Below are 12,273 nucleotides of genomic sequence, written 5' to 3' on the forward strand. Positions count from 1 at the left end.
AATAGCTGTTTCTAGTCTATGTTGAATTTTTATATTATAATTTATAATTGTGATATATGAAAACGGAATAAATCTGTTTTACACTGCTTGTATTTACACAGGTAATTAATTCCAGTGTAATTCAAATTATTTTTAATACACTGATACTAATACTACCATTCAAAAAGTCACTAAAAATTATCCTATGCCCAACCTAATATAACCTCGACTGTTTATGTGATAATTACATTTTAGGGGTAGCGAAATATAAGTTCATAGAAGAAAAATAACCGTTTATATTAATTTAAACATATATAAAGAAATGCCGCGATTACCATTGCATCCATCATCTGGAACTGGTATTGTTAACATTTTTGCCAAAAGTATACGATTTGTTCGTTACGGATGTGCCAACAGACCATTTTATCATATTGTTGTTATGGATGTAAGTCCTTATAAATGTTCCTTATTAAATGAATAATTAAGTATATTAAACTATTCCTTTCAGACAAAACAACAACAACATAAACCTCCAATAGAACAGTTGGGTACTTATGATCCTCTTCCAAACAAGTACAATGAAAAAATAGTTGCTCTGAATTTTGAACGCCTGCAATATTGGCTAGGGAAAGGTGCAGATATATCAAAGCCAGTAGCTGCAATATTAGGAATTGCTGGTTACCTTCCGATACATCCAAAAACTTATCTTAGAGCATGGAGAAATCGAAGGAAAGCTAGCGAAGAATCTAATTCAAATACAAATTCAGTAGCAGAATCTGGAGGCTAACCCTTACAAATTGATTTATTTATGTTTAACTGTTAGCTTGTAGATAATATGTACATTTAAATAAAGTTTTTACAGAAACGAAAATAGAGAAACAAATTGATTTTGCATTATATTGATATATAATTACAGGATATATATTTATATTCTACTAAAAAAAACAAATATTAAATTATATTATAATGCATGCAATAAGATCTTCAATACATGTATTCATCAACTTTCACTGGGTTTGCAAATGTTTCTCTAATATTTATAAATGTTAAAAGGTTTTCACATATTTCTTTTTGAATTTAACTGAAAAAAAAAAAACACTTCCCCAGGTGAGGCTCGAACTCACAACCCCGGCATTGCTCACGTTTCACTGTCTTATAAGTACCGTGCGCTAACCAATTGCGCCACTGGGGAGTTGTAGTTGGCATTTTCTTATTTACATACATATAGTTGTTGTCGAAAAAAGCACTTTACAAAATTACTAAAACTTACGAAATATAGTTTATTATTAGCGTTTTCAAAGAATAATATTACACAGAAACATAATTCGATTAAATTTTGTTATTCTGAACATAACCATAAATGCTTTACATTTATTATCATTATTATTTTACCCAATGATATTTACTTATTTATTTTAAAAAAATATTTATTATGAATTTTTTATGACAACAATCATACATGTTTACATATTATTTAGCACTGTTATCTACTTCATATGAATCAAGGACAGAACACAATTTCTTCCATAAATCGATAAGATTTTGTTTTGTGAGCATTGGTTCACAAAACTCTTCTAATAACATCCTATTTTCTTCTGCAAAGTTGTCACCTGAAAGTAATTGATGCCATAATAATTAATTGTAACCCAAAAATTTATGTTATATGATTATATCACCTGCTTCTAAAACATCTATCACAAAATAATGTTCATGTTTCCAAATTCGTTCAACAAATAATATTGTCCAATTCATTTTTAAATATGTTTGTTGAACATTTTCGGGTGAATGTACATTTATTATAATTCCTCCATTGTCATCCATACATAATTCATAATTTAAATAGTTTTTAACTCTTAAATTATCTATGATTTTCTTTCTTATCATATTTTGTTCAGTATAGTGTACCATTGCTAAAAATGAAACATGTAACATTGTATCTTAGTTTTATTAATTGGATAACATTTAAATTTTGAAAATACCAGATGTAAGAAGTGAAAAATTCTTCATCTTAATTATATTTTGTATGCATGGATCAATTTCTAATCTATAACACTTGTTAATATTTATATAATCACACTTTATGCTACAAATTTCAAATTCTTTTTCTCTCTGCAATAAAATAAAAAATCACAGGAATTTAATTATTTGTTCATTGTATGTGTATCTTCTATATACATATATTCATAACATATAGAACTATATATTTATACCTCTATTTTTACTAATAACTCAACATGAAATTTTAAAGGGTTTATTACTGCAAGAGTTGTATATTGATAAAGATTATTATTTATCCATTTTCTATCTATATCTTTAAATGCTATACCAGACATTTTTTGACTAATTTCACACAATTTATGTTCATACTGTTCTGCCTTATTTTCTATATTACTGGTATTTTGTACAGTACATGGTTCCCTATAATAAAAATAAAAAGCATGAAAATATTGTATTATTTACAACTAAATGTTAGTATAAAACAAATTATAACACCACTGCCTTATGATAACTTTTTGTTGATTCCTTTCCTGCTTCTTTAACTCTTCAAATAAATCAGAAGCTTTCAGAAGAAGTTTTTCCCTTAACTTTTTTAATGCTGTCAATTCTTTATCTTCCATTATTAATCTGAAATGAAATCATTTTCAAATTGTTAAAAAACTGAATTTAATTTAAATAATACCGCTATATTCATGATACCTTTGTAATAAATACTCAAAATATGTAAGTAATGCGTATTTTAATTTCTACAGTTTTCAGATGATGTAATTTATAATTAATGTAAATAAGTAGCTTTTAAATGCGGGTAAAAATTAAGAATTAAAATCACAAATGTCACGCACGAAAAGACGCAGGAGCAGATGGTTGAGCGATACTTTAGTTTGTGACGTCAAGTTAACCTCAATTTCATAGACATTTATTGTTCTGTCAGTATGAATGTATACAAAATCTAAGCTACTGTTAATTATTTTTTTTTATACTGTACGTAGCATTCAAGTTGGTGGATAATGTGTTTCTCAGCCGTAAATGTATTTATTATTTGTTTTTAGATTTCTTTATCCAAAGGAAAGTTAAATGAATAATATATTCCTAACATTTCATGAGATACATTTGTCATAAAAGTTTTAAAAGTATTAATATGATGGATGATGAAACTTTAAACAGGTGAGTTTATTATGTTTTTTGTGTAACTGTTTTATTTATTTTGCATTTTCATAAGTAATATAATATCTGTAATATCAGAAAGCGATGAAGAATGTTAAAATATACCTTCAAAATTCTTTTATTTATGATCCATGTATTAAGCTAATGTAACGTATTATAATTTTAAATTTAGACTTGCAGTTGAAGCATTATTAGAAGAAGCAAAGCTTGGAGCAAAAAGGGCAGAAATAATGGGCCCTAGTGGATGGATAAAACCAAAGGAATGTATTAACAAAAGATTCCTTCATTCAACTTTACGTAATGTTGTTCTTTCAAATAAGTATCAAGTGAAAAAGAAAAGTGAAAGACAATTATATAAATCAGAGAATACATTAAAATAATTGATACTGTATGATATAATTTCTTATTTGTGAATAGAAATAACTTTTATTATATATAATTTTTATGTTAAGTAGCTTTTAGAATATTGATAGAAACTGTAATTAATGTAAAATATGAAGAGTAAATGAAAGTAAATTGTAAGTACAAAAATATGATATAATGTAGTAAATATAAGTGTAATATATTAATAATGTACAATAAAAATTAAAATAATGCTTAATAAATTTAATTAATACATAGAATATATTACCAAAAAAATAAATTGATGCAATATTGATGCTATTTTATAAAGTCAGAAGTCGTTTACTGCCATTTTCATTGGTATGTCCTAATCTAAAAATTATCTCGAAATAATTTACATAGATAGTTTGAATCAAAGTATATATATATAGAAACAAGTAAAATTATTTTCCAATTGAAGTGAATTTATTTTGTAATTTTGTTGTTTTGTACGTTAATAAATTAAGAAGTCTAAAATAAATTATTTAAGTATTGCAGATCCTTGTATTGTTAAAATATGTCAGCAATTAATAAACTTAAATATAGTAATTAAAAATATAATTTTTTAATAAAATCATAAATCTATGAAGATATTGATCAAATTTTAGTTATTGTGTTCATTACAGTTGTATAACAGCCCGGAAGCCGCATGCTAAGCTGCTGTTATCTTCTTCCGCTATAGAATTCATGGTTCTTTTGCGCTTAGACCAGATAAAGTATAAGTTCGTTGCGGCATTATAGCAAGCGAAAAGATAATTTGTATTAATTGTAACATCAATTTTATTGTGAAATCATGGCAGTCGGTTTAAGAGGACTTTTCAAACTGAATCTTGGTCTAGCAAAAAGTCTAGTCTCTAAATCGAATTTTATAAATGGTATGTATGTAAGCTCCTTAACCTCAAATTATGTTGAATAAGTTCATGTTGAATAATGTATTAATGAAAGTACATACATATATGATTTTTATAATAATAAAAATGATAGATAGTGTATAAATTATATGTAAGGAAAGATCATAATGTATAATGATACAAATAATGTTTCATAATACTTGAACAATTTATGATTACATCAATTAATACATACATTTTTTTTGTAGTTAGCGTACGAACTTTGTATGTAGATCGAGATTTGGGTATACATACATATGAAAACACAAGATTTGTGTTCCGTAATCAGTTTGTATCAATAGAAGATACCTTTCGTGTTAAAATGAGAGAAATTTGTAACAAAGAAGATGGAGTGATTTTTACAGAAGATCTAAAAGCAATGATACATTTAGCACAATCAAATGAAGAGGACTTGCAATTAGTAACAGAAATGTTAAAGAAATTTATAAATTTTAAGAATAATGTGCAGTTTGGTTCATATGTTTTTGGTCCTGTATTAATGAGAATGTTGTATTATTTAAATGAACCGCAAAAGGCATTAGATATATTTAAAAATCCTGAGTTAACAGAAACTTTTATGTATCACTCCGCGATAAGGATACTTTTGTGTTTGTTATATAAGCACCAAATGTACCAAGATATAAGAGATGTAATAGATATTGCAGAAAAACTTAAAGGCAAAGAATTCATTACAAGCACTATTATTATAGCATATGCTGCTTGTTTTAAGGAGGTAATAGTTGTTCATGCTACTAATGGATATATATGTTGATTAATATGTTGATTATATTTATAATTGTTTTAATAGAACACTCCTGAAGCAGCAGAATATGCAATAAAAAGTTGGAAAGAGCACTGTAAAATCCGAATACCTACAAGTAGAGCAACTGGAATTGTGTCACACATAGCAATAAGACATAATTCACCTGAGGAGGCGCTTGAAATGTTATCTGTAGCACACAGGGATGGTTCTATAGTTATTAGATGTTTAAAAGTCCTGGCATATACAAAGTTAGGAAGATATTTACAAATAATTCCCATGTTGAAATATTCAACAGAACAGGATCTATCAGTTCCTCACAAATTTGGTTTTTATGCAGATGTGGTATGTAAAACTATAGTCTCATTTTAGATCTTGATAAATAACTGAATTTGATATATTTTAGTATTGAATTTGAAAGTTAGCTTATAAAAAAGTCCACATAAACCTCATTATTTTTGGTATAGATATGTGAACTCGAAGAAAAATTAAAAGACGACGGCGCAAGCGAACGCGATGAAATAATGTATCTTATATCGAAGCTCAGACAGCAACAAAGAATTGAGTCAGAGGTAAGTCAATTTGAGAAGGTATAAAAAATACATAGCTGTATATTTTAATTAATACATAATGATTTTTTTTACAGAAAACTTTAGAAGAACATTTGTTGCGGCCTTTACAGTTTCGTTCAAACCAGCGTGAAGATCTGAATGACCGTAGAAGTCACATGAATCGTCCAAGAGATGAATTTAAAGTAGGGTTGAAGAATTACCTGTAATGTATTTTTTATTTTTTTTTAAATCTTCCATCTATCAATGACATGTTTGTTAATGTGAACTTGTAAGGAACCTGATGCCTTCCTGTAATCAAGTACAGTTGTATCATTGTCAGTTACACAGTGTACATTAGCATCTTACATATAGTAATTGTAATTATATAATAATAATAGCAAAAAAAATTAAAAAACAAAAACTGCTTACTCTTTTTTTGGAAAACATTTTTATAGCCTGTACGATATATTCATTTACATAACACGACTGAAGGATGACAATAAAAACGTTCATCAAAGTATTGTTTATGTCGTAGATTGAAAATGAATTCTTCAAGAAGTCATACGTCTTTAGAATGGACGAAGAATCAGAATCGTGAACGAGAAAATTAGCCAGACAATCTAAAACATTTTGTAGTCAAAATCCTATACTAGAAATTGAATTATATCAACGCGTACGATTCTTTTCAAACGAACGAGAAAGATTCATAAATAAAATATATGAATATTGTTTGAAAGGTAACATGTCGATGTCGACTTTATTCATATACACAGTACAAAATTGCAATATGTATATGCGTATATATATACACATGTATATATTTGTAAGCAAAGAAGTAAATCGGGTGGTTGATGGTACACGATGAGCAAAAGCTGGTGGCGCTAGCGGTGGTAACCTGTACGAAAAGAGGGAAGAAAAAGGAGGGACGACGATGCACAGAGGTAGTTCGTCGTCGTCGTCGTCGTTTGGTTACGGGGGTTTGGGAAGTCGAATGACGTCATGTTGCTAAAGCGACGCGGCAACGCTAAGCGTCTGCGTGGGTCGGCGGGTGTCTGGGCCAGGATCAATAGCGTGCCAGCAACCAGGTAGTAGGTGTGAGTGTATGTGGCTTTCTGAACGGTGGCAGTCCAGGAGACGAACCTTCCGAGGTAGGACACTTCACGAGTCGAGTACAGTTCCAGTGTCGTACCGGAGAGCGCCATGCCAGTATCACTACATCACGGAACCCTCATCGCCTAAGATTATTAGCTTCTCCAGGTAAATATACATATTATTTTTATTTTTCAATCGTTTCGCTTAGTCTATATGTAATATATTGAGCAACATCCATTTCGAATGCTTTCGAGTAGTTAATGTACGTCAACCGTTGAGCCACCACCCACGTATCAAATCCTCGAAACATTGTGTACTGGAAATATGTTCGAAATGAAATTTCTTCTCAGTTACAAGTTAAATATGTGACGGATTAATTGATGAATTCGATGCGATTAGATTAGCGTGAAACATCAAATTTCGAGTAGGTTCTGTCCGGGGACGAGAGCATAGTCTAGGCTAGAATTGAACGATAATCGATAGGAAAATCGTGGAGATTAGAGTCTGTTCGTGGGACGTATGAAATGATTGATAGAAATCAACAGATCGAATGTTAAAGTAAAAGGGGGATGCGGATAGGAGAGGATAGAATAGCGAAAAGAGATGAAGCTTGGTGGTGGGGATCGTGCGTAACACAGCTATGGATCCCTTGACTTCAACATGAAAGTTGGTTACCTAGTTGTTGCAAACCATCAGTTTTATTTTTCCCACCATAAACTATTGCGATCAATTTATTTACCCGATATCCGTTTATTCGAGTCTAACAGACGCTTATCATTGCTATCAAAGAATTATACCATCGTGTGTTTCGTATTCGGCGCGAAATAATTAAACAAAAGTGTTTTTTCAATTTTCACACCGAACGAAAGAAACAGATGGCTCTTCGTAATATCTTTTTTGTCGCGCCTTTTTGACAGAGGTTCACGGGAAACAATCTGTTTTACCATCGAACTGCATGATCGAACTCTCATCGTACTTTGCTTGATTAAAATTAACGCCAGATGGACGCGTTTACATACGAGAGGGAAAGCAATTACTTAAAAACGCTTTCGTACATCCAGGATTTGTTTGATAAAGAAATTAACCGTTCTCGAGAAACGAGGAAGACAAACACGTTTCTCTCACGTATACATACATATATTTATATGTAAAACGATGCTGACCTAATTCGTACAACTATTCGTTTACAACAATTATTTACTTTTCGCATCCTGCTATCTCTTTTAACATCTCGAGTAATTAAATGGAACACACGATATTGTGCTATTCAATCGAACGTTCTATTTACTTGTTCCCCGACCGACAGATAACAATATGTAAGTACATGTTGTAGTAAACTGAATATAAAAAATGTATTTATTTACTAGACAGTGAACACATTTGTTGCAACTTATTAATCATTTCGTTTTGATATCCCCAAGTTAAGTTGACACATTCATAAGTATCTTAATTAGATATATTTTGTTGTTTCGTATTTATTGGGAGGGGAACACTTTAATACAAGAGTTCAAAAGCTTTATCCTCTCTTGGACGCCTCTTGCATCGGTTAATTATCAATCGAGGTAATTGTGTTGGACGAATCGCGGCGTCGATCGATCACTGGTAATCGAACGCGCGTTCTAATTTACACGGAATCGAAGAAATCGAATCCGGCTATCCAATTAGCAATCGTTCGCGCGTTCATTACAAGCGCAATTTTCATTTAACCCTTTGAACGATAAAGAACGATGTTATCGTTTCTCCTTCGATATTATTTTATTCCTTTCTTTGTGAATATTCGAGGTTAGTAGTAGCGAATAAAGTAACCGCGTCGCGTGGGTATGAATTTCTCTTTCCGTGATCGTATATTTCTACCTGAAAGTGTTTGGTATTGAAATACGTGGAAAATATTTGCTACTTTGATACGTAACGTTTTGTGTCAGAAAATAATGAACGCGAAAAGGGAAAAAACGGAAGAGGCTTCATTTTGTGGTTGGTTATGTTCCGCAGTAGAGTAGGTCAGCGTGTGGTCAGACGATCGGCAAGTAGTACAGGTTCGCGCGTTGTCGGACAACGTCGAGATCCAGGAACATGGAATAAATTACTTGTAAAATACTTTTTCTTTTCAATCTCGTTATTGTAATTTGTTATTATTATAATAATTCGTTTATTTTTGCATTGCAGGCTGCCGCAATGTGGCCTGGAGTATTGAAGTTATTGGTGTTACTAACAATCTTGCTACATCCATCAAGGTGCGTTTTAAAATCTTCTCGTCAATACCTACATAGTTATGCTGGTTTTCTACCGAAAATTAATTTTCAATTTTGAATATTGATAATTCGGAGAGCGTCGTATCTGATTACAGATGTGCGCAGCAACCGACGGTGAACTACCGGGAAAAGGAGAAGCAAGTGTTGGACACCATTTTAGGACCAGGACGATACGACGCCCGTATCCGGCCCAGTGGAGAGAATGCAACAGGTGAATATACCAATATTCTTCTTACGTCCATTATTCCTTCCAGCCTTCCTTACCAAATCGACCAATTATTACCAACGCGTCGTAACGAGTCGGGTATAATTACGAACGAGTTTCGAATCTAGCTCGACATTCGTGAAATCTTTGCAAAATTTTTTGTTTTTTTTTTTTAATTTAAAGAGAATATTTCGCATTTGAATAATATTTAAACTTACACTTGCGTATTGGTCGATCGATTTAGAAAGTTATTTAAAAAAAGACGCGAGTGTTCGGGATACGTTTGTTAAAAAATCTTAACTCGAAACAAGATTATATTTTATTTTGATATCGAGAATCGGATATGCGTTTCAATTTTCGACCATGAAGAATGATGATCTTCGATCACACCACGAGGCGTTTAAACCGGAATCTAAGGAAGCGCTGTTCAACCCTTTTTCAGATTATTTGAAAATTGATGTAATCCTTAATTAAATTTGATGAAATTGTAGAAAGAAAGCAAAATCATTTTGGTAATCTTAAGTATACAAGAGAAAGCAGTTTATTTGAAATATAAGAAGCCTGGAATACTATGTCAATGAAGGTAAATTTAGAAATTTGAAGAAGGGTTGAATTATCTCGCGTCGAGGGAACATATGTTGAGAAAGCGAAAGAAGATGGTACATATTCGGTCGATTGGCAAAATGCCGATAAATTTCAGGCATTCGAAGCGGATCCGAGACGAAAATGCGTGCTGATTCAAGACGATTTTTGTCGATACGACTATCTGGCACGCTTTCCTGTCGTCTCGTGACGATAGAATGTTGGCAAAAACAATGAAGAACACTTTTGTTTCGTAAAACGGATGCACAGGTGTTCCCCTGTGTTATTTATCACAGAAATTTTCCGTATATTTTCATCATTGATACTGTGCACGTTGATCGTCTAATCCGGCTATTTCTGTCTCTTCTTCTCGAGAGGAGGATTTCTTAGACTGTTCGAAACTTTCTCGATGCAATTCTTCTACTTTTGCGATATTGCTTCGATTTTTCTTCACCGTCGCCCGATGAAATTTCCGAACAATATTTCAAGAGACGATGACTTGTATCTGGGTCGTTTCAAGATCTCTTGAAAGCTTGTGTAGACACGACGGAAAGTATCTTTCGAGATTGATCGGAGGAGGAAATTCTTTGCGCGTTAATTGGTCGAGAAATTTTATTCAGTTTTTTCAGAAAACAATTTTCAAATCATTTTCGATAATTTCAAGCTAGTCGAAAGTTAAATATTTCCCTCGCTTTTGTCTTCAACGTTTCGATAATTCGATTCTTTTTAAAGGGATTAACGTGTAAAATTTGCAGCATGAAAATAATTATAAATTTGTTATCTCCGGTTGAAAACTTTCAGGATATATAAATCTATTTACCTTTCGAAAGAATCTAATTATCCAAACTTTTAAATATTCAAAAGTGACGAGAAAAATAATGAAATTTTACCTATAAAATTTTCGTCCAGCTTCAAATTTCATTTGAATACCATTGAAAATGATTGTACTTGCACCGGTTAACGCGTATCTAGAGTTTGCAGCATGGTACAGCTTCCGCTTGAAAAGGAACAAGAAGAGTGTAGAATAATTGTTAAAAATTCGTGTGATTATTGCAAACATATTGCAAGTGTATGGTATACGTAAAGCGTTCTGTCGAAGACACAAGGATGGGTGAAAAGGGAATTAAGAGGTAAGAGGGGGATGATGCTACCTTGCTGAGGAAATAAAGTAGGATGATGCCAGTTCGATTGGAAGCAAAGGTTTCTTTTATTTCGTTTCTTTATTTTCTTGCTTTGTATGAAGCTGTTTGATAGTTAAATATTCTCCAGCAAAACTTCGAACGCGTTTATTCGAATATCGAAACAATCATTTCGTTTGTAATTATTTCTTGTATGTTTCTCTGTGAATATGTCGTGTGAGATGTTAGTTATTACAATTATGCATCGTTTGTTTCCGTGTGCGTAGATTTGAAATGATTCTTTTTCTTTTCAAGCGTTCTCCAAGAATGCGTCTGACTTATCCGGTACCGGAACTACTTAGCGCTGACGTTAATGTGGGACTGTTTTATATTTTGCTTATTTCTATTACAATTTTTTACAGTATTCTTTGTCGATTGCAGATCACTTACAATTTCAAATTTTAATTCAAGCATATCTGCTGAATATAAATATACAAAACGTCGCGTATGTTAATTAATAAATTGCCGTTCGAACGGTGATACCTGGTCAACGTAGATCCTGTCTGTGATACACCTGTATGTTCTGTACAAAACTGTGCAGAAAGAAGCTTGTACGAGGGCAAGAAAAAAGAAAGAAAGAATTGGACCACGAATTCCTTTTCCTATTGTTTGATAGGTCAGAGAGAGAAGGAAAAATGTATACATATATCATCGATAATTACAGTCGACTTTGTACCGCCTGCAGCTTTATGTTGTTCGTGACACCAAGCATTCTCAGCAGTTGCTCTTTCTCTTAGCTAACAGGGAACGTGTTTGTACATTAATTTTTTTTTGGGTCACACTAATTTACCACTGCAGAGGGATTCCTGATTAGAAACGTAAACCAGATACCTCGTTTCCGCTTATGAGAATCGAAACTTTTTCTTTCTTTTTCTTTTTTTCTTGCTAATTAACCAGTCGTCTTGCTCGAAGAGCAAATTATTTGAAATAATGAACAAGATAATCATTGTTCTTTCAAACGAATATTCCACACGATTATTGATTTGAAACTTAACACACTTGACACTCGGTTGTGATATTAATACTATTATTATTTTTGAAGAAGAAGGGGGGAACAATAATATGGTGAAATTCTGTCCACTTATATATACATATACAATATGTATTATCTAAAAGAAAAGATGTGTGTTTATCAATGTTGAAACCCGATTGCCACGTCTCTTTTGGTCTCTTGAACCCTTTGATCACAGCACTTTTGCCTGTAGCTTTCGAGTTTGCTTTTAGAACTTTTTTTTTTATTATTA

General features: G+C 31.8%; 5 protein-coding genes and 1 non-coding gene across 24 annotated transcripts in view; 4 read left to right on the forward strand and 2 right to left on the reverse strand.

Moving 5' to 3' along the window:
* Positions 1-8: 8 nt before the first annotated feature.
* On the forward strand, positions 9-850 carry LOC114880655 (probable 28S ribosomal protein S16, mitochondrial). The gene is made up of 3 exons (XM_029196908.2): positions 9-101; positions 235-424; positions 488-850. Exons 2-3 carry the CDS (start codon positions 302-304, stop codon positions 764-766), a joined length of 402 nt encoding a protein of 133 aa, XP_029052741.1. The 5' UTR covers positions 9-101; positions 235-301; the 3' UTR covers positions 767-850.
* Positions 851-1,078: 228 nt separating this feature from the next.
* Positions 1,079-1,171, reverse strand: Trnai-uau. Its single transcript is given in 2 exon segments — positions 1,079-1,114; positions 1,134-1,171. It is a non-coding gene; the product is annotated as a tRNA-Ile (tRNA).
* A 129-nt stretch (positions 1,172-1,300) lies between these two features.
* On the reverse strand, positions 1,301-3,871 carry LOC114880652. Of its 8 annotated transcripts, none has more exons than XM_029196898.2 (6): positions 3,773-3,871; positions 2,473-2,604; positions 2,190-2,397; positions 1,959-2,088; positions 1,656-1,889; positions 1,301-1,589 (listed from the first exon to the last, which is right to left on the reverse strand). In XM_029196898.2, the coding sequence occupies exons 2-6, from the start codon at positions 2,595-2,597 to the stop codon at positions 1,450-1,452; spliced, it is 837 nt and encodes a 278-aa protein (XP_029052731.1). In that variant the 5' UTR covers positions 2,598-2,604; positions 3,773-3,871; the 3' UTR covers positions 1,301-1,449. The 8 variants fall into 8 exon arrangements, with proteins under 8 accessions (XP_029052731.1, XP_029052733.1, XP_029052735.1 ...); XM_029196900.1 differs by lacking the exon at positions 3,773-3,871 and adding an exon at positions 3,247-3,332; XM_029196902.1 differs by lacking the exon at positions 3,773-3,871 and adding an exon at positions 2,963-3,053.
* Positions 3,049-3,694, forward strand: LOC114880653 (protein POLR1D-like). Its single transcript, XM_029196906.2, has 2 exons — positions 3,049-3,141; positions 3,314-3,694. The coding sequence occupies exons 1-2, from the start codon at positions 3,077-3,079 to the stop codon at positions 3,519-3,521; spliced, it is 273 nt and encodes a 90-aa protein (XP_029052739.1). The 5' UTR covers positions 3,049-3,076; the 3' UTR covers positions 3,522-3,694.
* A 310-nt stretch (positions 3,872-4,181) lies between the features above and the next one.
* Positions 4,182-6,144, forward strand: LOC114880654 (pentatricopeptide repeat-containing protein 2, mitochondrial-like). Its single transcript, XM_029196907.2, has 5 exons — positions 4,182-4,397; positions 4,622-5,145; positions 5,221-5,517; positions 5,640-5,744; positions 5,819-6,144. Exons 1-5 carry the CDS (start codon positions 4,316-4,318, stop codon positions 5,948-5,950), a joined length of 1,140 nt encoding a protein of 379 aa, XP_029052740.1. The 5' UTR covers positions 4,182-4,315; the 3' UTR covers positions 5,951-6,144.
* Positions 6,145-6,677: 533 nt separating this feature from the next.
* The window catches only part of LOC114880651 (glutamate-gated chloride channel), a 28,589-nt gene continuing 22,993 nt past the window's right edge, over positions 6,678-12,273 (forward strand). For 11 of the 12 annotated variants that reach the window (XR_006829848.1, XR_003790114.2, XR_003790113.2 and 8 more), the window contains exons 1-3: positions 6,678-6,980; positions 8,979-9,046; positions 9,160-9,275. Coding sequence is in view for 7 of the 12 variants with exons in the window: in XM_029196887.2 (XP_029052720.1) it covers positions 8,988-9,046; positions 9,160-9,275 (175 nt within the window). In the remaining 5 variants the exon portion in view is untranslated. Of the gene's footprint in view, positions 6,981-8,978; positions 9,047-9,159; positions 9,276-12,273 lie in introns of those variants that run through there. The other variant, XM_029196895.2, reaches the window with a different exon arrangement.

The sequence above is a fragment of the Osmia bicornis genome, chromosome 10 (genome assembly GCF_907164935.1).
Source record: "Osmia bicornis bicornis chromosome 10, iOsmBic2.1, whole genome shotgun sequence".
NCBI lineage: Eukaryota > Metazoa > Arthropoda > Insecta > Hymenoptera > Megachilidae > Osmia > Osmia bicornis.

Bases quoted from the DNA above. Each gene is read 5' to 3' on its own strand.
- LOC114880652 (XM_029196898.2), bottom strand. From the start codon at position 2,597: ATGGAAGATAAAGAATTGACAGCATTAAAAAAGTTAAGGGAAAAACTT. The intron at 2,089-2,189 runs GTATAAATATAT...ATTTTATTGCAG, and splicing joins AGTTATTAGTAAAAATAGAG to AGAGAAAAAGAATTTGAAAT. The intron at 1,590-1,655 runs GTGATATAATCA...AATTACTTTCAG, and splicing joins GATAGATGTTTTAGAAGCAG to GTGACAACTTTGCAGAAGAA.
- LOC114880655 (XM_029196908.2), top strand. From the start codon at position 302: ATGCCGCGATTACCATTGCATCCATCATCTGGAACTGGTATTGTTAAC. The intron at 425-487 runs GTAAGTCCTTAT...TATTCCTTTCAG, and splicing joins ATCATATTGTTGTTATGGAT to ACAAAACAACAACAACATAA.
- LOC114880653 (XM_029196906.2), top strand. From the start codon at position 3,077: ATGAGATACATTTGTCATAAAAGTTTTAAAAGTATTAATATGATGGAT. The intron at 3,142-3,313 runs GTGAGTTTATTA...TTTTAAATTTAG, and splicing joins GATGATGAAACTTTAAACAG to ACTTGCAGTTGAAGCATTAT.
- LOC114880654 (XM_029196907.2), top strand. From the start codon at position 4,316: ATGGCAGTCGGTTTAAGAGGACTTTTCAAACTGAATCTTGGTCTAGCA. The intron at 5,146-5,220 runs GTAATAGTTGTT...TTGTTTTAATAG, and splicing joins ATGCTGCTTGTTTTAAGGAG to AACACTCCTGAAGCAGCAGA. The intron at 5,745-5,818 runs GTAAGTCAATTT...TTTTTTTTACAG, and splicing joins AACAAAGAATTGAGTCAGAG to AAAACTTTAGAAGAACATTT.